The following is a 26,531-nucleotide window of genomic DNA, read 5'->3' on the forward strand; positions in this document are numbered from 1 at the left end:
CTCACCCACCACGGAGCCCTACGAGGGAACACCCACATTTCCAGTAAGCCTTGATCCTGTCCCAGGACCAAATGGAGGGAGACTTATTGGAACGCAGTTGACCCTAGCAGTAAGAACCACTCACCGATTGATCCCAGTCGGGACAATCCAGGACCACCCCATCTTGTCGAAGCAGGGGCCAAAGTGGTGTATTAAGGCTGGACCCCTCAACCACCAGTATCCCCTTTCTGAGTTTCCACTGGCCATGGTGCACCGCTTCCAACGATGTAACCCTGAAATCAAGATATGGGCATTGGATCCCAGTTTTCCAGATTAGTGATGCTAATCTGGAAGACCAGCAGTATCACTGAGAGGTCCTCTCACCATGTACAGGTGCCCATGTCGAGGGGAGAAGCAAAGGTATGAGAGCGGGAGTAATTTACAAACCAGAAGATTGTGAAGAGTATGATGATTCGCCACATGCAAATAGCATGTGCAAGCTAGTATAATGTCTTATGTGGGTGACTTCAATATGCACAGACTGATCAGAATAAAGTGAGAGGGAAACTCGCCATTGGAAAAATATTTTTTATATAAACTAGATGATTATTATAGATGGATTGCTGGATAGCTGTAGGGCAGAAGGTTGTGATTAATGGATATTCTTCAGAGGGCATAAAGTCAGAAGTGAAGTCCCCAGGGATTGGTTCTTTGACCTTTCTGATTGTCATACACAACATCGACTATGCGATAGAACGCTTGATGTCAAAATTTACAGACTATATAAAATTTTGTAGAGTAGTTGATCATCAGTGCCAAGCAGCACTCCTTAGGATATGGTATGTATAAAGTAATTAGAGAAAAGTGACAGCTATGTTTTAATGTAGCAAAATGCATGGTATACACTTCGGGAATAGTAACTCCAAAATCTTTGGTAAGCCCTGTTACATCATTTTGGTGGCAACGAACAAGTGATTCTCTTCAAGAAGACTGGTCAGAGTGAAGAGGAAAAGACCAAACACTCCAGCACTTAATGGCAATGCAATGAAACAAATGGCCATCTGTCCCCACCGACTTTCACTCTCCCTTCTACGGCAGCGAGAGAATCAGAGCTGAAGCAGAGGGTGCCAAGTCTGGGTACGACCAGGCTGCCATACACGGAAACTGAACTTGGACTGTAACAATGCTCATCAGTGAAGAGAGGATATTAGAACTGGAAAAGGAATTAGAAAATGTGAATTGAAATATCATTGGATTGGCTGAAACAACAAGAAATTAATCACTTTAGCATTTAGCATTAGCATTAGTAGAGGCATTTGATGCAAGAAAGCAAGCTTATGCAGCATCAGCCAAAAAAAAAAAAAAAAAAACCACTTCCACTTCACCCCTCCGTTCATTCAAAATACCTGTCCAGCTGAGCCTTAAACTTATTTAGGCTATCAACCTCCACCACAAGGGATGGAAGTCTGTTCCACCAACCAACCAACCACCCGCTGGCTAAAGGCAAATTTCCGCACGTCTATCCTACATCTGTCTTTCCTCAATTTGAATTTATGCCCTCTCAGGTGATTATTCTGAGCTAGAGGAAGAATCCCATCAGCATTGAGCATGCTTAAACCATTCAAGGCTTTATACACCTCTATCAGATCACCTCGCTGGTGCCTAGTCTCCAGACACTGTAATTTGCAAAACTTAAGCCTTTCTTCGTAAGAGCACCCCTTTGTTCCATTCACTAATCGTATTGCCCTTCTCTGTACTCGTTCCAGCAGCTCTACATCCTTCTTGAAATGAGGCCTCCAGACCTGTATACAGTACTCTAGGTGTGGCCTGACCATCGCCTTATACAATGGAATAATCACCTCCTTATCCCTGCTGGAAAAATTCCTGTATATCATTGACAATACTCCATGAGCTACTCTTGCAGCCCGTCTGCACTGCTCAGAGAACTTCATATCTGCCTGCACAACCACCCCCAAGTCCCTTTCATTCTCTACCACTGTCAGTGTTGTACCACAGAGTTGATACGTTGCTCTGGGGTTGCTGTTTCCCATGTGTAGTACTTTACATTTGTCAATGTTAAACTTCATTTGCCACCTCTCAGCCCATCTGCTCAACCTTTCCAGATCCTGTTGCAGCAGCATAGTGTCAGTAGTGTCCTTGACAACCCTGCCAACCTTTGTATCGTCTGCAAACTTGGACATTAATCCCGATATACCATCATCAATATCATTTATAAATACAGAAAACAATAATGGACCCAACACTGAGCCCTGAGGGACTCCACTAATAACATCAGTCCACGATGAGCAGTGTCCGTTGATTACCACTCTCTGTCTTCTCCCCCTCAACCACCCCTTTATCCATAGCAGTAATTTGCCTCCAATGTCACACTGCTCCAATTTGTGTAGCAGTCTTCCATGTGCAACAGTATCAAAAGCCTTTCTAAGATCCAAGTATATAATATCAAAGTTATTCCCTGCATCCAGTTCTTTTGTGACTGCATCATAGTATCCAATCAAGTTGGTCAGGCAAGACTTCCCCTTAACAAAACCATGCTGTGTCTGAGCTATAACTGAAGTCTTGTCTAAATGATCCTGCAGTGCTTCTTTAACCAGTGCCTCCATTAATTTTCCTGGAACAGAAGTTAAGCTCACAGGTCTATAATTACTTGTGTCAGCCTTTGATCCTCCTTTGTGAATTGGGGTCACATTTGCACATTTCCAGTCTATGGGTACCTCCCCTGAGTCCAAGAAAGCTCTCATAATTATGGCTAAGGGTTTGCTTACTTCCTTTGCTGCCTCCTTTAATATAACTGGATAGATCCCATCCACCCCGGGTGCCTTTCTTGTGTTTATCTTCAACAGTTTCTCCTCCACTTTACTCCCAGTTATTTCAAGATTCTGTAACTTACTGCTAGAGTTGAATACACCTGTGGCATTCCCCTCGCTGAATAACTCCTCATGTGTGAATGTCGATGCAAAATATTCATTTAGTTTGTTAGCTACCTGAGCAGGATCATCAACACTTGACCCATCAATATCAAGAGGACCAATCTGATTCATCCCTCTCCTTCTAGAGTTTACATAAGTAAAGAACTCTTTGCTGTTTTTCTTTGCATCCCTTGCCAAGGATTTCTCGTAATCTGCCTTCGCCTGCCTAACCTCCTTTGTAACTTGGTTGCATATCAACTTGTATCTATCATAGGCTTCTGTGTCATGTGTTAATTTGTAAGTATCCCATGCATTTTCTTCTCTGCCATATGCCTCATTAGTTAATCTGACATCCATTTTGGCCTAAACCTTGAACAATATTTCTTAGTTGGTATGTAAAGCCTAGTAGCTTCCAAGATAAGTTCTTTGAATGCTTCCCATTTTGAATTTGCTGTTGGTAACATCATCAGTTGGTCCCACTGTATAGAATTTAAATACTGTCTCAGTCCATCGTAGTCGCCTTTACGGAAGCAATAACCCTTCCCTTTACCCCTAATGGTAGTTACCTCTTTGAGTAAATCCCACTTCAGCACACTGTGATCACTGCCACCTAGTGGTTCATTTATCTGCAGATTCTTAATGCATGAAGAATCACTGCTGATAATCAAATCAAGAGTATTGCTCCCTCTAGTTGCCTCCCGAACATGCTGATGTAGAAAACAATCATCCAATAAATCCACAAAAGCCCTGCTAGTGTGTGAGTATCCAGCCCCCAAATTCCAGTCAATATCTGGGAAATTAAAATCTCCCATTATAAGACACTCTGATTTACTGGCCCATTCTATTTCCCTGTACAGTTCCTTATTATACTCATCAGAGTCATTAGGCCTATAGCACACTCCTACTCTCAATTTTGATCTCCCAATGTTTATGTCACACCAAACTGACTCCACACTGCACTGTCCAGCGATGTCGACTGGCTTCACTTCCTTGGTTTTTATGTGTTTCTTAACTAATAGCATAACACCTCCCCCCTTCCTATCCTGTCTATCCTTTCTGTAGACGTTGTACTCCCCAAATTGCAGTTCCGCATCCCTTATATCTGTGTGACACCACGTCTCTGATATCCCAACAATATCTACCTTCGATGTTTTGAGCAATACCTCAAATTCATCAAATTTATTTACTAAACTCCTAGCATTGGTGTACACGCAAGTATACCTGCACCTGTTTCTATTCTTAGCTACCCTAACACAACCCATGTGTTTACTTGTACCACAATGGCTCCCAGCAGTCTCTGAAATACCATGCATCTTGTTTTTCAGGCTTCTGCTCATTCTAATAGAAGCAGTGCAAGAATCTCTTTCACCTCTGCCAGTGGCTACTGTCAATCTATTGGTCTTTGTCTCCCCCCAAGCCAGCAGTTTTCCGACCCACCTAACACTGCCTCGATAGCATCAGCAAATATTCTTGCACCCTTTCTATTTAAGTGTATCCCATCCCTGTAGAAGCAATCTCTCCTGTTAACAAGTACAGTCCAGGCTGAAAAAAATTCTACCCCTTGAGCCTTGCACAATCTTTCCAGGGCCGAATTGATCGACAAGGCTCTCATCATATACTCCCTCCTATCGTGTCTGGGCAGAATTGCAGACACTTTCAAATTCAACCCTAATTCTCGGCTTTTGTTCAACAGTGACCTGTACTTGTTAAGTAATTCTGCCGGTCTCCTACTCTTAATATTATTAGTGCCAACGTGTACAACTATATCACCTTTTGTGCCCTTAAAAGATGATATTCGCTCTACAACGTCATCAACCTTTGCCCCTGGCAGACATACCCTGGTCCTGTTCCACCTATCTTTTTTACAAAGCATGTTCCCCGTTTCCCTGACAATAGAGTCACCAACAACTACTAGTTCCTTCGGGACCAGCGCATTCTGCCTTATAAGTTTTTCAAGTTTTTAAGTTTAAAGTGGAAGTTTTAAGTTCAAGTGGAAATCCGCTGTACACCAACGGTAAACAGTGAAAAGAGTGTGGGTGGGGTTGGCATTTTGGAATTCAAAAGTACATCACCAAGGGCATTAAGATTACTACTCAGGAATTCTAAGAGGTACAAACCAAAGGGTATAATGATATTTCCACCAACATTGAGCCATGATGATGAACAGGTTGAAGAAATGTACACTGAAATTGAGACTTCTAGATGAACAGAAAACACTACACCATCATTATGGGGGACTTCAATGCTAAGATTGGAAAGAGATAAAACAACACAGAAAAGAAAACTATAGGAAATTGTGACTTGTAGTATTAAAAGCAGTATGTACTGGAACTGAAGAACAAGTTTGAGCTTCTGCAGACCTTCCAGGAGCAAGAAATTGACGAAATACAACATCTTTCTGAAAGTGATAAAGCCAGAGAAACCCATAGGTAAAAGAAAAAATTAGTCAAGAAACACTTGTCATGATGAACCAAAGAAGGCAAACGAAGAGCAAGATAAACACTGACAAAAGCAAAATTGAGTATATCAAGTTATGTAAAGCCATCAAAAAGAATAAGATTTAACACAAGAAAATTAGAACAAGCAGTAAGGGAAAACAAAGGACTTAAATCAGCAGTCACGAGCACCAATACAGAAAGAAAATGATATGGAATCTGAAGAAAAGTGATGGTGTACTTATAAATATCAGAGAAGGCATAATTGAAATAGCAGAACACTGCTTTAAAGTATTATATAAGGAGCAAGAGAATGATGCTACTAGTGGGGAAGATGGATCACAAATTTGCAACACATACGACATCTGATATCCTTCCTGATGAGATAGAACATGCATTGAAGAAAACGAAGAATCAAAAAGTCCTGGGCGAAGATGAACTTACAAAATACACTTACTCTTCATAAAATACATTACGAAAGGTGTGACCCCTAAGGAGTGGAATAATGCAATCATAATTTTGCTGCATAAGAAATAACTCAGAAATTGGAAATTAATTAGCATGTTGTCCCATATCTACAAGTTGTTCAACAGATTAGAAAGAATACTTGATGAGAATCAACCGAAAAAGCAAGCTGGTTTTAGGACAGGATTCTCAACTATGGATCACCTTCACGTATTATCACAGCTAATGGAAAAAAAAAAAAACAAAAAAAACAAATGAATATAAAACACCATTATGCGTGGCATTTGTGGATTATGAAAAGGCATTTCACTCCACAGAGCATAAGGAAATGTTACAGGCATTGGAAAGGCAAGTCACAGATAACCCATACATTATGATTTGAAGAAAATATATAAGAATGCTTCCTCCCTTATTAGACTAGACAAAGACAGTAGCAAAATTAAAATTGAGAAAGGAGTTGACTAGGGAGATGCAAAATCTCTGAAGTTGTTTACTGCTGCCCTTGAGGAAGCTTTCAGAAGATTGGACTGGTCACAGAAAGGAGCCAATGTGAATGGAGAGTACTGAAACCATTTATGATTTGCATATGACATTGTGATGGAGAGGCCTTCAGCAGTGGATTGAAAATGGCTTATGATGATGAACCCCAAAATAGATTATACACTTGGTGGGGACTGAATTAAAAACAGTAGAGGACCACATTTTGAATACTGCATTCAAGTATGGAGACCTTATCTGAAAAAGACACCGAGCTTCTTGAAAAGTTTCAAAGATGGGCAATTTGTATAGTGAGATTAGAAAATGAGTGACCATATTAGGAAAGACTCTGAATATGTGGGCTAACAGAGCTTGGCAATCAGGCACCTCAGAGGTTACCTAATTGAGGTTAGTAAAATGAACAAAGGCAGAATTTTCACTGTTATAGAGTATTCTAGCTCATGGGCATAAAGTTAAAATACAAAGGGAAGAGGTCTAGACTAGATTGTAGGAATTGTAGACCAGCTAGTTGTTGATCACCAGAACAGGTTGCCTCCCCACAGGTCATCGAGGTTGACAGTTTGAATGAATGGCTAATTGGATGGTTACCTCTGTGAGAAGGGAAGCAAATACAGTCAGTCCTCGTATAACATGTGTTTACACTACACGAATTCGATCATACATGATTTATAAATAGGGAAACAATAACTTATATAACACAAACCGAATTCGCTTATGCACGATTCGCCTTTGTGTTTACAAGAAATGGCAGTCGAACGCAGAATCACCCCAACCGAACGCAACACAATAGGAATGAAGAAAAGATTCTGAAAATGTATTTATGTTTTTTATATCAGTGAAAGAGAAACACGTTTCACCATAATAATGTAAAAGCCCACACAATTCCAGCTATCAGTATTATCACAAATGCAATTAGATCGAGTTTACTACCAGTTTATAACAGTTTTCACTAGCAGAAACACAACTGGAAATTGTTTTATGGTAGTAACCCCTAGAAATGTGCTTTAGTAAAATGTGAGGTGTTAATAGTGTATCTCTGCCTTTACGGTGTTGTTTATTCAGTTGCTACACGAGCGCAGCTTTGTTTATGTATATCAAGTGTGCCTCGTTTTGTAATTGTGCTTTATTACCTAAAAATGAGTAAAATACTTAAAAGGTGTGAAAAGGAAGCATCCTGGTGAAGACACTGCAGATTCAGAGAGAAAAAGAAAAGCAATATTGATAAACAGAGGCGGACTGGATCAAAAATTCTTACCCGAGAAAATTTATAGTGGCCTCATACTATGGTTTATTGTTAATCAAAGCAATTCTTTACATGATTGTTGTTAGATTTGTCGGTGCATCAGCAACTTAGGCTATAATGCACTAATTACTGTCTGACATTTTCTTCGTTTTTCTAACAGGTGATGGGGTTCAGATAAGGCGATATTTCTTTTATCAATTTTAATCACACTAGCCTCCGGCCCACCAGGGTTTCCCCCCAGTAAGGTTTATGGCCAGTCCGCCTCTGTCAACGCCGAGAATTACAAAGAATGCAGAGAAAATAAAAACTTTCACAGCAGGAACAACTCAAAGTGTAATTAAAATCCATTAGATTAAGACACAAAGAATTGGAAGAGATGGAACGGCTGTCATCTGTTTGGATAGAAAATCAAACAAAAAACAAGTTTGCTTACGATAGAAGCAAAAGCATTAGCAATATTTTATTAAGATTACTTATTGTGTTTGGTAATGTTTTGGTTACAAAAGTGTGTTCAATCTTGGGCGGTCGGCACCTAACCCTATTTTTCCCATAGGGCCTGTTGTTTATATTGCACGAGGGTTTCTAGGAACACAACTATCGTGCTATACGAGGACTGACTGTAATTTGTATTTTCTTATCTACTTTTTTTTTACTTTGCCAGTGCAGCAAAAGCCTCTGGCCTCCTTGCACTGTATGACTATTACTATAACTCTGATTAGTTGAGTGAAAATGAACATTCATCAAGTTCTTCAAACTTTAACCCTTTTGCAAGTATGCCTATGATTTTTAGAGCCCAAAGGAATACGACATATAGATACATTTTAAAGGTTCTTTCAATGCCATTAAAAAATGATGTGGGGTAGGTAGTAGAGAAAAGCACCTCCTTTCCATGAGATTTGAGACACTGTGGGCCTACACAAATCCAAAAATTAATGAAGGTGAATCAAATAATACATATATAAACAGAGGGCTTACTTAATCAAATTTGACAATAATCCTGCTGTAATGGCCAGCTATAAAGTTGAAATAGAAAAAAAATTAATGTTTAAAAGAATTTATGTATATTACAGGTTTTCAAGTTTTGCAAACATCTCTCTCTCTCTCTCTCTCTCTCTCTCTCTCTCTCTCTCTCTCTCTCTCTCTCTCTCTCTCAAAAGGGTTAATCATGGATAACAAAAATTTGCTGATTCATTTAACTTCATATTGTTAATCAAAGCAATTCTTTACATGATTGTTGTTAGATTTGTTGGTGCATCAGCAACTTAGGCTATAATGCACTAATTACTGTCTGATATTTTCTTCGTTTTTCTAATAGGTGATGGGGTTCAGATAAGGCGATATTTCTTTTATCAATTTTAGGAAAAGAAAGGAAAATGTCATCCATGCTTTCTCGATCTCCTAGAACACACTGTACTGTTAACTGATTGCAATTATGAAAATTAGAGGAAAAAGCTGTTTTTCGTTCTTTTTGATATTGCAGGCATTCTATGATGCTTTACTGTTAATGGGAATAAACAATTACTGCATTGTGGAGGGTCATTGTTCATTAGTAGATAGCTATGAGTGGGGTTTGTTAGTAGATAGCTAAGTATAACCAATGCATAATTGGGCTAGGATGGTTTCTTCATTTCTGTTTTGTCTTAGGCTGGATTGCCACTGGTCAGGTTTTCTCTTGATTTCAAAAATTTATTATTTGTTTCATCTTTCCACATGCATGTCCACAGTTCTTCATATATCTGTTTGATAAAGGACTTATGATCACTATAAGGAGTCCTGATATTAGATGGCATCACATTTGTAGCAATTTTAGCAGCTAAATCTGCCTGCTCGTTTCCTAGGATTCCAACGTGTCCAGGGATTCAACAAAATATTACGAGCTGTCCATGAAGTGCTAATAACTGTGCCCAAATTTTCTGTACCAGAGGATGACTAGGGAAGGATTTACACTGCAGAGAATTAACAGCACTTAACGAGTCCCTATATATGATGGATTTAGCGTACGAGGCTTCTTTTATATTCTCTAGGGCTAGTAGAATACCATATAACTCTGAGGTATAAGTACATTATTATTATTATGTCTAAGGTGGCACCTAGACTTCCGTCTATATCCACCTGATAAAATTGACTTGTGCAAAACGTCTACAAAACAGACCTGTATGGAAGGTCTCTTTGCCATCAGGGAGAAGCTGTCACCTGCACAGCCGCTCCCCGGTGGCGAAGAGACCTAATGGGCCCCCATATTCACTTGGTGCTGGGCCTGGTCTTCTATTTTAAGTGCCTCATGCACAAAAAATCCTGCACCCACCGGAAGTAGTGCTATACCGGTGGGTGCCAGCAATCCCGCTCCCAGGCTGCCCACACCTGAGAGCCAGCAAAAAAAAAATAAAATAAAATAAAATAAAAAAAAATAAAATAAATATATAAATAAAATACAGTATAAGTACAGTAAACCCCCGCTATTCGCGGTTGCTGATTTAATATAAAATGAAACCTAAAAAAATGTGAATTTTAAAGCGCCTTGAACATTTTTCGCCACAAAAAAATGGGCGTGGCCAAAACTATCTTTCTCAGTCAAAACTGGGCTCAGTGGGTGGGGGGAGAGGGGTGACAAAATCGTGAGCGTGGATGTTTCTCGATAATCCTTGTTCAGTATGTGTTATGCGCTTATCATGGAAAGTTTCGTCATTTGCTTTTAATTTATATGCTTATAAATTGAATAAATTTATCAATTTATAAATTGATATGCTTACAAAAGTGATAAATCTACCGTTTTGCAGTGTGAAACTGACTTTTTCGAGTGTGTTAACAGAAGAAAGTGACTTTATTGTGGACATGTTCTTTCTAACCCGTACAAAAATATGGCTACGAATAACAAGGGAAATGTGAAAAGATCAAAGAAGGTGATGACATTAGAGAATAAAATTGAGTTATTAGACAAAATTTCTAATGGTGAAAGTGTCTCCCCAGTGGCAAAACATTATAAAATCAATGAGTCAACGGTACGATAAATCAAAAAAAATCGGAAGAAAAAATCCGCCGTAGTGTCCGTGAAAATGCGCTAATTGCTTCAAAAATTTGCTCTGTAACTCGTGATGTTAAATTAGAAAAAATGGAAAACGCTTTAAATCTGTGGATAGAAGACCGAACTCAAAATAAAATTCCGTTAAGTTCACTCATCATTCGTGAAAAGGCAAAACTCCTTTATCAACACTTTAGTGAAACTGGTCATAGCACTGGCGGGATAAGGTTTTTAGCTAGCAAAGGTGCTGGTTTGAAAGATTTGTTTGAAATTTCTAATAAATATTACATTTAATATTAAATTGTTTCTTATTTTCATTTCAATGCCATATGCTTGCATTTCACTATGTACTGTCTATGTACATAGTCATATTATGAAGGTACATATAATACATACATAGACAAAATTTTAGACTAGTTTTTCTTATATATTTCATACTTTGGAATGGAACCCCTTTATTACTATGGGAGCCATAACTTGGTATTCGCGGCATTTCTCAAGAATGTAACCCCCATGAATAGCGGGGGTTTACTGTACTGCATTCTGATGGGAGCTGTCTGGAGATGGTGGCATTTGGTAGTATTACAGCTGTGCCAACTTTATTACCAGTTTTGGATCCATCTGTGTATAGTTGAATGAAGCTACTAAACTGAAGTGAAGTGAGCCATATGTATTCGTCTAATGTTGATATCAGGGAAGTTATTCTTTCCCCACTGCTAAAAATGTCTATCAATATGTACTGGAGGCAACTGCCATGGTTGGGTTTCCATGCTAGTGTCCTGAAGAGTGTTAGATAACTCCAGGCCCCAGCTTGTGATCAAAGCTTGAAGCCTAATGCCAGATGGTTTGTTGAAACGTCATTTAGTTTGATAGAGATTTCTCCATTTTGGCATGAAGAGACATTGCCACATGGGATGATGTGGAATCTTTACATGATAAAATGATTACTTCTTTATATACTTATAGAGCAGTATGGTGCCATTTTTAAAAATATAGACTCAAAATTACAAACACAAATACTAGTGTACTATTTTAAAAAATCCCATAGAAAATTTGGTTGTGTAGCACTTAACGATACAGCTCCCTCAAAAATGAAATAAAAAAAATTAAAAATTAAAATTAAGAGAAAAAGTTACCTTCTCTAAATCAACATCGTCTGCTAATTTCATATTCTTTGTATGAATGCGGAGAATTTCTAGCCTACCAGTTGCATCAGGAATACCAATATCTACTTCACGATCAAATCGGCCTGCAAGAAAAAATAAAGCATCGTGACACAAATGAGCTCATGTTTTCATATTAGAAATCTGATCCAACATTCAAGTGAATGGAATAATAACCCTAGGGATTATAAAGTTTGGTTGGAAATCTGAACTATTTGCTTTTAAAAATATTTCAGAAAATAACGAATACAAAACAATGTTCGCACAAAGTTATGCCAATCCATTCCATTGCTGAAAAGCAATGGAATGGATTGGCATAACTTTGCAAACTGGGCCTGTGGACATATAATTTACTAATATATATATATATATATATATATGAAAATTACATTTTTATTATGCTTTGGAATATAATCTGCCACTGTGGATTAAGTCCCCAATAATAATTTGAGGGAAAAACAGTGGGGTAAGGGAACAGGATTTTTAGATTTTACCTCAGCATTTCAAATTTATATATGATTATTAATAGCCTCTTTGTTAGAATTAGTAGTAGTAAACACGATTTTTGCATTTCAGTATTCCTTTTTTTCTTTTTCTTTGATTTAGTTAAATTTTATTTTGCCCTTATGATCAAATCTCAAAGTGGATTCTGAAACAAAATTAGATCAGTTAGTTTACTGAACTGTACTAGTTATTGGGATAGGGACAAGTGTTTCCTTTCTTTTATTTAATTTTGAATTAATGGTAACGGCTCAATTTCTCACAAAAAATAAATCATGGTATATTTACAAAACCAATTTATTCATTAATATGGCAGAGTGTTAGTTCAGACCTATTTTCCAAGGAAACCACACTTAAAAATCTGTTTCAGGGTAGTAAGGAACATGTGGAACTTCGTTGGAATTCATTTCACAATAATAGTGAGAATTAAGTAATCAAGAGAAAATAAGAAATTGCAGAATACTTATTCAGAAAATATTACAAATATGAAGGGTAGGGAGAGGTTTAAAAGTTTTTAGCTCAATACAGATCAACTGTTTTCGTGAAAGACAATTTTGACAAACTGTGCTGTGACTATTCCTGTGTCTTCACAGAAAATTCCAGGTTTGTAACTATATTCTCTTCCATTACAGAGGGCAGCACTGAAGTGTGGAAGGTGAATAAAGACAATGACTAGTGAGGGAATCAAGTGCTGCCTGTCATTGAGCACCTTTTCTTAAAGGGAATGTCACCAAAAGAAATTTATGATGGCATTAGGAGAATCTTGTCCTTCATATGACACAGTCAAAACCCAGGCTGCAGAATTTAAGCATGGACAAGACAGTGTTGAAGATGCACCCAGCAGCGGGAGGCTTTGTTGTTGTTTGTTGACACCTGCAAATGTGGACGCCATTTGTGATGAGCATGCAAGACTGCAAAATAACATTTAAGCACAATAGGCAACATTCAACATTTCTCATTAGCCAGTTCACAACGGTGTGGTGGATGTTGGAGTGAAGGTTTCTTTGAGGTGGGTCACTGCAGCACGGAATGCGGATCAGAATGAGAAAGAGTGAAGTGTTATCATGTTATTGTACAGCATTTTTAAACTAATGAAGCTCAGTTTGGAGAGCAGTCACTATGGACGAAACATGGGTATACCCCTTCAAACCTGAAACAAAAGGACATTTGAAACAGCAGAAACACACACACACCCCTAATTCCTAATAAAGTTTCAGGTGCAGAAGTCTGCTGGCAAAGTCATGGCAACTGTCTTCTGGAATGCAGGAGTGCTCATGGTTGATTTGTTGGAATGAGGTGCCACTCTCAATGCACAGACTATTATTCTAACCTACTCAGATGTTTCCACAAGGAATTGAAGCTCACAAGAAAAAGGAAACTGGCAAGATGCATCACGACACACTGCAAGACTGTGGGTTCAAGCTATTATAGCAGCAACTCTATTGTGTTGTTGGTGCAATAACATGCATTCACCTACTTGGGTTTTTTTTTTTTTTTTTTTGCTGTCAGTGCAGCAAAAGCCTGTGGCTTCTATATGGTGAATACCATTACTCCAGATTTAGCTCCAGACTATTTTCAAATCTAAAACAGGACTTGAGAGGACAGAAATTCTACAGTGACAATGCAGTGCTGGATGCAATCAGCAACTGGTTTGAGTAAAAATTTTTGGAGTTTTATTTGAGCAGGTTACAAAAGCTAGTTGATCATGCCAGAAAGTGTTGACTTTCTGGCATGATCAACAAGGGAAAAAAAAATGGGTTTTTACAACTTTCCAGCATTCTTCTCATGAGAGGCTAGAAACTTTTCAACCTCTCCCCATAATTTTTGGGCGAAATTCAAGTCCAGTGGACCTAATTTCAGTGAAGTACGGACGGTCCGCAACAGCCAAATCCTCTGCTTGCACCTTCATGATGGTGGGACTGTTAGTAATCCTGGGTATAACTTCCATGTACAAGCATACTGTAGGTGACCACCCAGGTGTGAACCAATGTAAGCAGGGGGTCGAGGTGTGGCACCCACACCACATGGAGGAATGCCGCCCTTCTGTGTTACCAGGCATTACTAGGTGGTAGATGACTCTCATCAACAGGTGCAATACCACCACGTCGTTTATTGGAGGCTTGATGTGGTGGAACCCATGTTTAGTCTCTATAGCTAAGTTCCGGTAACCCTTCCCCATCTCTTCCATCATGCAGTATGAGATGACTTTTTAGGTTATGATGAACACCATGGCGAGATCCAATCTTCCTTACATTTCGAGGATACAGTGCACTGGTCCAAACCTATTGGTAACTTTTTAGGAGGTTTCTGGATCAGCTAGTGTATAATCTTGCTACCTCTACTCTGCCAGATAGTGCATGGAGGGAGTCCGAGTACTGCGTATGTGGGGGGGGGGGGCATTGCCGAGGCCACTATGTCAAGAATCTGGGTATATTCTTATCATATGTATGCCATATCCAAAAAATCTCATTACTTCATACAGCATGTCCCCCCCCCACCTTTTTTGAATATACCACGAATTGTCAAACTAATAGAGTAAACCTACTACAAAAAGATCTAAACCACCAAAACACTTCTTAGTTCATTTCTCAAATATACCTGGTCTTCATTTTAATCTCAACGATGTCCATTTCCACTTGGAGTCTGTCAAACCCCACGTACTTTTTCTGACAGAATCTCAGTTATCAGTTGTTTCAACTACTGCTCATCTCAGTTGCCCAAATTATTTGCTGTATGATTTCTTTCGCCTCAAAGGTGGTATTTGTTCATATGACCATTCTGATATTCCCTGTCAGAGACTTGGCAATTTGAAATCTCTTTTCAATCTTTTCTGGCTTAAAATCTCTCTGCCTCACTGTGTCAAATTCATCTGTTGTCTCTACCATTCTCCCAACTTGACTAATCACTTGGAGTTGTTTTGACTTCCTCTCTTTGCAACTTGATCTTCTCCAGTCAAACTTTCCTAACAGTGAGGCCTTGGTGATTTTAATGTTCACAACTGCAGCTGGCTTCCATTTTCTAGTCACACCAACCCATTTGGTCGAGATGCTTAGGCTTTTGCAATTACTAATGACCTTGCAGAGACTGTTCACTTACCTAAAAGAATGACAGACAATCCTACCAGACAGCCAACAAGCTTAATCTTTTCCCTCACAAATAACCCTTCTAAATACACAGTCGAAGTGAGAGGTCCTTTAGGCACTTCAGATCACAACTTGGTGATTGTCTCTTCTCCAATGGAACCTTTATCTCATGGCTATTCCCAACCTCGTATTGTTTGGCATTACAAGAATGCAAAATGGGATGACCTGCGAGACGTCTTTTCTTCTTTTCCTTGGTCTGATTACTGTTTCAAAACTTCTGATGTCAATGTTTGCTCAGATCGTGTCAGTGAAATTATTCTTGCAGGAATGGAATCCTTTATCCCACACTCCACTTTAAAATCTCGTCCTTTATCTAAACCTTGGTTTTCCAATAAATGTGCTCAGGCTGTCCAGAGAAGAATGTTGCATATTGTAATTGCCTTGTTTCTAATTCTTCAGTTTCATTTTTTGCCTACACCAAAGCTCGCAACAATTGTAAAGCAGTTATTAACCAGTCCAAACTAGATTTTGAACAGGCTAAGAGTAGAAAACTTGCTTCTTGCCCTAATGGTAGCCGAGCATTCTGGTCTCTTGCCAAAGCTATTGGCCGCAACTTTTGCCCATCTCTGCTCCCACCTCTGTCCAAACCAGATGGTTCTGTTGTCACTTCAGCCAAGGATAAATCTGACCTGCTAGCATCCCATTTTTCTTCCAGCTCATGTATTAATGATCTTGGTAAAACACCTCCCACCATTCCTAACACGCTCCATTCAATGCCTCCTGTGGTCTTCCGTCAAAAGGATATCAGAAGGATTTTGATGAATCGATGCTAAGAAAGCTCCAGGTCCTGATGGTATTTCTCCACTTGTTCTCAAAACCTGTGCTCCTGAACTTGCTCCTATTCTCTGCCGCCTTTTTTCACTTTCTTATTCCAAAGGTGTTTTTCCTTCTGCTTGGAAATTTGCTCATATCCAGCCAGTTCCTAAAAAGGGTGACAAATCCCTGCCATCCAATTATCGTCCCATTGCAATTACTTCTACTCTTTCTAAAGTAATGGAGAAATCAATTAACCGCCAACTCTTAAACTACCTAGAAATCTTCTGTCTGATCAACGATCGCCAGTATGGATTCCGTCAGTGTCGATCCACTGGTGATATTCTGGCTTATGTTACCCATTTATGGACTAATTCAATGGAAAGGTTCGGTGAAACACAAGTAGTTGCTCTTGACATCTCAAAGGCTTTTGATCGTGTTTGGCATAAATGTCTTCTCAACAAGCTTCCATCTTATGGTTTGCCAACTGTTTTTAGTAATTGGTTATCCAGTTTTCTCTCTGATCGCTCACTGAGGGTGATGGTAGATGGCTCTCTGTCTTCTAACTTCTCCACTAATGCCGGTGTCCCCCAAGGTTCAGTTCTTTCCCCCATCTTTTCCTCTTATATATCAATGACCTTCTTCCATTGACTGGAAATCCTATCCATAGTTTTGCTGATGATGGCACATTGCATTCAACTTTCCATTTTGAGAAACCTTGTCCAGCTCAATCAGCTTCAAGTTCTCGAAAATCTGCTGCCAATTCCTTAAATGCAGATCTTCAGGTAATTCTTCAGTGGGGCAAAGACAACTTAGTTGATTTCAACCCTTCTAAAACTCAGTCTTGTCTTATATCTCGCAAAAAGGATTCTTCTGCTCCTATGCTTATCTTTAGTGACACTCCGATTTCTAGGCAAAATGATATATCTCTTTTGGGGATTACCCTGACTTCTAATCTCTCTTGGCACAAGCACATTACAAATATTGCTTCCTCTGCATCTAAAAAACTTGGTTTTCTCTTTCGCTCTCGGCGTTACTTTTCTTCCAAACAGCTGCTCACTCTATAAATCGCAAATGCGCCCTGCCATGGAATATTGTTCCCACATCTGGGGTGGTGCCCCCAAAACCTCTCTCAGGCTTCTTGATTCCATTCAGAAGAGGGCAGTTAGGTTAATTAATGATTCATCTCTAACAGAGTCTCTCCACTCGCTTTCTCATAGACGCACTGTTTCTGCTGCATGCCTCTTCTACAGATACTTCCATGGCCACTGTTCTTCTGAATTGGCTTCAATAATTCCCGCTCTCTCTTTCAAAACAGTCCGAACACGTGCCGCCACCAGCCAACATCCATTTACTGTCCAACTTCAAACCCACAGAACCAACTTTTCATCTTCCTCATTTATTCATTCAACTGCCGTTTTCTGGAACAACCTTCCCTCATACGTATTTCCTGAAAATTACAATCTACAGAAGTTCAAGTCCAATATCAACAAATATCTTCTTTCGTCTTCTCAACCTCCAACCCAAGCACAGTACTAAGTACTATAGGTTCTAATACCTCTCGTGTTTGGGGTTCTCATAAAAAAAAAAAAAAACCTAGATGGAAGTTTGTTCCAATAATCAATTACTCTGATTGAAAGCAAATTTTTACATGTATCCTGCACCCCATCCTTTTATATTTACATTTTTGTCCCCGTATAAGTCATAGGAGAAAGAGCCATAGACATTTAGTTTACCAATTAAAGTATTAAACACTTGGACCAGATACCCAGTTTCTAGGCACTGCAATTTTCAGAACTGAAATCTTTCTTGTTAAGTGTACCCTTTTGTGCCCTGGTTAATATTTTTTGCTCTTAGACTTGAGTCTAAGAAGCACACAATACTCCATATTAATATAATAGTATATTAACATAATAATCCAAATATATTTAACTTGGAATTCAGGATAGCCAGATAAACTTCTATGAATGACAACAGCATAACCTATCATTTAAGTAGGTTATTGTATTCACATTTTATTCTAAATAAAAGACTTACCAAATCGCCTGAGAGCTGGGTCAATACTATTTGGTCTATTTGTAGCCGCCATTACAATGACATGGGAACGCTGCTTTAATCCATCCATTAGAGTGAGTAGCTGTGAAACAATTCTCCTTTCCACTTCACCATGTGTCTGAGAGAGGGGAGATCAGTTAACAATTAGAATAAAAAACAAAAAGTAGAGGCATTATGAACTACATTTTAATTTAAACCTCTAATGTCAAAAGTTTACTATACACAAAATGCAACAATATCCATCATAAAATAAAACATGTAGACATCAACATTTCAATTTGATATATCTCTTTGGAAACAGAATTGCATACCTTCCAACTTTTGACTTTCAAGTAGTTGATCAGATAACTGTATGCAAGAGTGAAGGATATTTTTTTTTTTTTTTTTTTTTTAAATCTAGACTGGGGATTGAAATTAATATTTCACTAACAACATACAGTGGAATCTCGTTAATACAAAGTTCAAGGGACCTAAATTTTCCCGTTTTGTAATAACGAGGTTCCAAAAGTGTCAAAATTTTACTTTTTTCTCTCTTTTTTTTTTGGTACATACTGTATATCTAATAATAATAATAATAATAATATCAAAAATAAATTAATAAAATAAAAACAAAAGCCTTGTCCAACAATACATAATAGGAATAACATATTTTTTAAAGATTTTATTTTATTTGTAAGATAAACTACGAGAAAAGCAATATTAACGGGAATGAAAATATTGTATAGTATATATTTTGATATAAACAATATTTTAGTATCACAGTAAAAAGAATTACAATATTAATATAAAAGGAGACATGCAAACCATTAACTTTTTAATAAATTAATCTAATTTAAAGAAAGAATCCAATGTCGTTTGTACAGTTTTGTCCTATATGCATTTTTAACTACAGCACAGACGTTGAGGCCAATACATTCTCTATTATGTTCAATGCATTTTGGGCATCTTTTTTGGATGGCAATCTGTGTGTGTGTGTGTGTGTGCGCTTCATTTTCGCTGTCGCTGGTAACAAAAACATCATCCTTTTGTTTGGTACCCAGCAGCTCTTCTGGATTTGGCATTGCAGTGGTAGCAACTTCATAATCCACCTTCACAAACTCGCCAACAAAATCCATATGCTCCTTCAAATTCCTCCATTTCGCACTGTTGTTATCACATTCGTCTGCTAGACCATGTTTTTCGATGATGTTCTGTCCAAAGCCACTCTTTCTGAAGCAGGTAATTTTTTACACTTGATGTAATACTTTCACAAGCAATAAGATTACAGATAGCATCCAAGACATTCCAATTTGGGTGCAAATTGTTCCCTCCTATGTTGCAGATCAAGTACCTTATCAGGTACTTGATCCTTTCTATCCTGTCTATCCTTTCTGTACACATTGTACTCCCCAAATTCCAGTTCAGCATCCCTTATATCTGTGTGACACCACGTCTCTGCTATTCCAACAATATCCGCCTTTGACGTCTTGACCAACACTTCAAATTCATCAAATTTATTTACTATACTTCTAGCATTGGTATACATGCAAGCATACATGCTCCTACTCCTATTCCCAGTTACCCTAACACATCCCATATACGCACCTATTTCAGGATGACTGCCATCCGTCCCTGAAACCCCCAACACCCCATGCTCCAGGTCGCTACTTATTCTAATAGAAGTTGTGCAAGAATCACCTTCACCTCTGCCTAACGGCTACTGTTAAACTATTAGTCCTTGTATCCCCCCAAGCTATCAGTTTTCCAACCCACCTAACACTGCCTCGATAGCATCAGCAAATATTCTTGCACCCTTTCTATTTAAGTGTATCCCATCCCTATAGAAGCAGTCTCTCCTGTTAACAAGTACAGTCCAGGCTGAAAAAAATTCTACCCCTTGAGCCTTGCACATTCTTTCCATGGCCGAATTGATCAACAAGGCTCTCATCATATACTCCCTTCTATCGTGTCTGGGCAGAATTGCAGACACTTTCAAATTCAACTTTAATTCTCGGCTTTCGTTCAACAGTGACCTGTACTTGTTAAGTAATTCTGCTGGTCTCCTACTCTTATTGCCAACGTGTACAACTATATCACCTTTTGTGCCCTTAAAAGATGATATCCACTCTACAACGTCATCAACCTTTGCCTCTGGCAGACATACCCTGGTCCTGTTCCACCTATCCTTTTTACAAAGCATGTTTCCCGTTTCCCTGACAATAGAGTCACCAACAACTACTAGTTCCTGTGGGACCAGTGCATTACTGTATATATATATATATATATATATATATACACACACACACAGTAAAATCTCTTTAATAGAAACTCGGTTTATACAAAGTACTCATTTATATGAAGCGCATACCATTCCCCTGCGAAAGCATAGGCTTTTCTATGTAAATATATTTGTTTATTTCAAAATTCAGTTAATACGTATTACAAAGTTATTTTTCACCCTGTGAGAAATAAATATTGTAATTTTGTATGTTTAATACAAATCTTGGCAAAGCAATCCAATTATTGCCCCAGCCACCTGGCTCCCTACTTCCCGAAGGATGGCACTGACTTCTTAGAAATTAGTTTTGTGTAAATAAAAGCAGTTCATGGTAGCTACATCAAGTGCACTCTGAAAGATGAGTTGTTAAATTAACAAAAGAATAAAAGTTTTTCTAAGTTGTTTACATGCACTCCCTCGCTCTCCACAGGAATAATGTCAGTTGCAATTGTTACCCCAGGTCAAAGTCTTTTGCTAACGTATACAGCAATCTATTTTTTGTGCCATTTTATCTGAGCTGATGTCTTTTTCAGAAATTGTCTTTAAATTAATTTAAAATTTGTTTATATTAAATCTTATCTAGCAGTGTTATGGCGACAAAATGTAGACGGACAGAATTAAGCCTGCCTGGAATTAAACTAGAAATTATACAAGATAGGAAGGAAAGAAGCAAAATCGACATTGCAAAGGAATACAATATCCCTTTACCTACTTTATCTACAATACTGAAAAAGACTTAAAAGAAGTGAGTGACACTGGAGCAGCAATGAAAATCAGGAAACGAATTTGTGGTGCAAAACACGAGGAACTTGAAACGAAACTGAGTGGTACCAACAAATGCGTGCATCTGATTTGACAATATCAGGTCTGATTTTGCAAGAAAATGCAAATTATCTAGCTCAGCAACATGGGATTAGCGACTTCAAATGCAGCAGTGGCTGGCTCCAAAGATTTAAAGACAGGAATAACTTGGTTTTGCGAAATGTTTGCAGTGAGTCTGGATTAGTAGACAACAAAAAGGCTACAGACTGACTGTGTTCTGTGTGGTCCATCGTTGAAAAATATGGGGCAAACGATATTTTTAATCTTGACGAGACATGTTTATTTTATAATTTTCTTCCAAACAAAACATTTACTGTTCGAGGAGAGTCTTGTCATGGTGGAAAATTAAGCAAACAAAGGTTCACTGTTCTGGTATGCTCCAATTCAGATGGCAGTACAAAATGAAGCCCACCTGTGATTGGTAAGTTTTCCGAGTCAGAATATTTTAAAGCAGTTAACCAACTTCCCTGTGATTACGAGGCCAATAGAAGTGCTTGCCTTACGGTCAATTTTTTAGCCTTGGTTATCAAATTGGACAGAAGAATGGCTTCAGTAAAAAGGAACATTTTGATGATTCTAGACTGTTGTACAGCACATTCTGCAGAGACACTTATTTTTTAAATTCCCCAATACTACCAGTTTAAAGAAACAACTGGATCAAAGCATTTTTAACTGCAAGAAAGCATATAGAGTATGTTTGATAAGGTACTTGATCTGCAACATAGGAGGGAACAATTTGCTTTAAAAAATTAAATAGGTTGGACAGATTTGTATTGATCACTGAGAATTTGGTTTATCTGCAATGAATTATTATTGGGTTTGAGCTGAATTAAAATTTGCTAATCTAGCAACATTGTTGTGTCTACAGACAGGAAGGATATGTTTCACTGTTATTGGGACGGAACAATTGCGACAATTAAGAGGTTCATCGACTGTCAGCAAACGAAGGTGTGATATGCGTAAGCACAATGCCCATCATTGCAAGGGCAACCGCTTCTAGTCTGTTTAATTGTGAACTAGATTTCCAGTACTGTGGCATTTTGTTTATTTGGAAGAGCTTATTATGGGTTTGGTTGTGCCAGATTGATGCCCATTGGTCAATACATCACTACTATATAGTAAGTTTGCAATCCATATACAGAATAGAGGCAAATGAAGATTTTGGTCAATTGGATTTTTTAGATGCTTCATCTACCTTCTCATTTTCCTGGATTCCAGCATGCCCAGGGATTCAGCAAAGCCTTACCGCTGTGTTGTATCCTGAAAGATTTATCAAGTATGCTCTGATCTCTTTCAAAATGGGATGGGAGTTGGAACATTAGGTTGTAAAGCAGTTCCTGCACTCAAGGAATAAGTACAGATTATTATACCATGATTATTATTTTTTTTACGAAAACCCCAAACACGAGAGGTATTAGAGCCTATAGTACTTAGACTTGGTCAGAGGTTGAGAAGACGAAAGAAGATATTTGTTGACAGTGGACTTGAAACTTCTGTAGACTGTAATTTTCAGGAAATACGTATGAAGGTTGTTCCAGAAAACGGCAGCTGAATGAATAAACGAGGAAGATGAAAAGTTGGTTCTGTAAGTTTGAAGTTGGATAGTAAATGGATGTTGGCTGGTGACGGCAGGTGATGGGCTAGTTTTGAAAGCGAGAGCAGGAATTATAGAAGCCAATTCAGAAGAACAGTGGCCATGGAAATATCTGTAGAAAAGGCATGAAGCAGAAACAGTATGTCTATGAGACAGCAAGTGGAGAGAATCTGTTAGAGATGAGTGATTAATAACCTAACTGTACTCTACTGAATGGAATCTAGAAGCCTCAGAAGTTTTGGGGGCACTGCCCCAGAAATGGGAACAATATTTCATGGTAGAGCGGATTTGCAATTTGTACAGAGTGAACAGCTGTTTGGAAGAAAACAATGCCGAGAGCAAAAGAGAAAACCAAGTTTTTCAGAAGCAGAGGAAGCAATATTTCTTTATGTGCTTGTGCCAAGAGAGAGAGAGATTAGAAGTCAGTATAATCCCCAAAAGAGATATATCATCTTGCCTAGAAATCTGAGTGTCACCAAAGAAAAGCATAGAAGCCGAAGAATCCTTTTTGCGAGATATAAGACAGAACTGAGTTTTAGGACTGAAGTCCACAAAGTCGTCTTTACCCCACTAGAGAATTACCTGGTCATCAGTATTTAAGGAATTGGTAGTGGATATTCAAGAAATTGAAGCTCACTGAGCATGGTAAGATTTCTCAAAATGGAAAGTGCAATGCAATGTGCTATCATAGGCAAAACTATGGATAGGATTTCGGGTCAATGGAAGGTCATTAATATGCAAGAGGAAAAGAGTGGGGGAAAGAACTGAACCTTGCAGGACACCAGCATTAGTGGAGATTAGAAGATAGAGAGTTATCAACACCACCCCTCAGTGAGCAGTCAGAGAGAAAACTGGATAACCAATTACAACAAACAGTTGGCAAACCATAAGATGGAAGCTTCTTTAGAATACCTTTATGCTAAACATGATCCAAAGCCGTTGAGATGTCAAGAGCAACTGCTTATGTTTCACCAAACTTTTCATTGAATTTGTCCATAAATGGGTAACATAAGCAAGAATATCACCAGTGGATCGACATTGACGGAATCCATACTGGCGATCACTGATTAGACGGAAGGATTCTAGACAGTTTAAGAGTTGCCATGTAATTGATTTCTCTATTCCTTTACAAAGAGTAGAAGTAATTGGAATGGGATGATAATTGGATGGGAGGGATTTGTCACCATATTTAGGAACTGGCTAGATATGAGCAAATTTCCAAGCAGAAGGAAAAACAACTATGGAATAAGAAAGTGAAAAAAGACGGAAAACAACAGGAGTAAGTTCAAGAGCACAGGTTTTCAGAAGTGTGGAGAAATACCACGAGGATCTGGTGCTTCCTTAGCATCAAGATTCGTCAAAATCCTTCTGACATCCTTTTTGATGGAAAACCACAGGACAGTGAATAGTGTGTTGGGAGGTGTTTTACCAAGATCATCAATACACGAGTTGGAAGAAAAATGGGATGCTAGCCATACAGCTTTATCCTTGGCTGAAGTGACAATAGAACCATCTGGTTTTGACAGAGGTGGGAGCAGAGATGGGCAAAAGTTGCGGCCGATAGCTTCGGCAAGAGACCAGAATGCTCGGCTACTATTAGGGCAAGAAGCAAGTTTTCTACTCTTAGCCTGTTCAAAATCTAGTTTGGACTGATTAATAACTGCTTTACAATTGTTGCCAGCTTTGGTGTAGGCAGAAAATTAAACTGAAGAATTGGAAACAAGCCAATTATGATATACAACATTCTTCTCTTGAACAGCCTTAACACAATTATTGGAAAACCACAGTTTAGATAAAGGATTCCATTCCTTCAAGAATGATTTCCCTAACACAATCTGAGCAAATGTTGACATCAGAAGTTTTGAAACGGTAATCCGACCAAGGAAAAGAAATCTTGCAGGTCATAACATTTTGCCTTCTTGTAAGGCCAAATAACGCAAGGTTGGGAATAGCCATGAGATAACGGCTCCATTGGAGAAGAGACAATCACCAAGTTGTGATATGAGGTGCCTAAACGGCACCTCATATCACAACATATCACTATGACCGTGTAAAGCAATATCCGGCTTAGCAAGGTGTTTCACTATAACACGGTTTTCAGTTAAGTTTAAGTCGAAAATTTACTGTACATATTAAAACTCATTCAAGAGCCTTAACAGGTACTATATATATATATGCTGCAGTGCCAACTCTATTGTCTATCATGCAACAGTGTTCAGTATTCTTAATTCCATCCTGACGAGATGGCATGATAGTTTTTCAAACTTTTCAATTCAAAATTTATTTTTTACCCGTTTAAATATGATCAAAAATATCTGCATCTTGACTAGAAATCACTGCCAACAACATGCGTTCTGTTTGGCAGAATGTTTTGCTCTATTCGGTAAATGAGTTCACTGTTTTTGAATCACAAGTTCAGATAATTGCCGAAGACATTGTGAAGGTTAGATAAGACTTTAGATTTGAAACTTTGGACACTGCCAATGTACGTGACTGCATTGACTCACATGCGACTTAGATGATGCAACTCTCCTTGAAATTGACGAGCAAACTGCATATGCAATAGAGGAAAACAATTCTGAAATGGATAACACTAAAGTGCCGCCAAAACAATTATCAACACAAGAACTGGAAAAACCTTTTTGGGAGTTGACATGGCTTGCGAGGCGATTACAAACAGAGATCGGAATGTTGAAGGTAGCATCAAGATACAGCAAATTTTACAAGATGGGATTCAATGCTAAATAGACTTGTACGCCGAGAAAAAGAAGACTTGGCTTCACCAGACTTCATTATTGAAATACCTAAATAAACAACTTCTTTTTTAAAGCCTTTTTTCTCATCTTTCATGATGTTACCTTTTGATTAATGAAAATTTTGCAATTTTTTTTTTTTTAAATTTCAAATCCTTTTAATTGGCTATCAAGTGCAAATTGTTTATAAATTTATTACAATTTCTTTATAGACTGTTTATCTGGTACGCATTCAATTAAAACCCACTATAATTATATCCCCATCTGCATGGTTTCACATAACACGGAATAGTTTCGGTACCAATTATCAGTGCAATGCGGGGTATTGCTGTACTTAGGATTGTCCGGTATTCTGGTAAGTAAATAATCTGGGCGAGGTCATTAGTAATTGCTAAAGCCTCAGCATCTCGACCAGCTAGGTCTGTGTGACTAGAGAACGGAAGTCAGCCGGAGTTGTGAACATTAAAATTACCAAAGCAAATTACCTCACTGTTAGGAAAGTTGGACTGTAGAAAGTCAAATAGCTCCAAATGATCAGTGGAGTTGGGAGAACAATAGAGACAACAGAGGAATTTGACACAATGAGGTAGAGAGATTTTAAGCCAGAGGAGATTCCAAATTACCAAGTCTCTGACAGGAAATATTGGAACGGACATATGCACAAGTACCACCTTTGAGGTGAAAGGAATTACACAATGAATAGTTAGGGCAACTGAGATGAGCAGTAGTTGAATCAAACGATAACTGAGATTCTACCATAACGTACATGGGGTTGGGAAAACTGCAACTGGAAATGGACATTGTTGAGATTAGAATTGAGACCACGTATATTTGTGTCATTTCACAAATATGGACGTATATTTGTGAAATGAAGTAGGAAGTGTTTGAGAGGTTTAGATGTTTTCGCAGATTAGCTTACTC

At 38.4% G+C, this 26,531-nt stretch overlaps 1 protein-coding gene across 1 annotated transcript in view; it reads right to left on the reverse strand.

Annotated features, from left to right (window-relative positions):
- TER94 (Transitional endoplasmic reticulum ATPase TER94) overlaps window positions 1–26,531 on the reverse strand; it is a 351,159-nt gene that overhangs the window by 153,490 nt on the left and 171,138 nt on the right. Inside the window, exons 9-10 of the mRNA XM_090386402.1 lie at window positions 18,167–18,302; window positions 11,706–11,818 (exon numbers count right to left, since the gene is read on the reverse strand). Coding sequence (XP_090242528.1) covers window positions 11,706–11,818; window positions 18,167–18,302 — 249 coding nt within the window. The remainder of the gene's footprint in view (window positions 1–11,705; window positions 11,819–18,166; window positions 18,303–26,531) is intronic.

The sequence above is a fragment of the Mastigoproctus giganteus genome, chromosome 12, assembly GCF_048544385.1.
Source record: "Mastigoproctus giganteus isolate SK-2022 chromosome 12, ASM4854438v1, whole genome shotgun sequence".
Lineage (NCBI taxonomy): Eukaryota > Metazoa > Arthropoda > Arachnida > Uropygi > Thelyphonidae > Mastigoproctus > Mastigoproctus giganteus.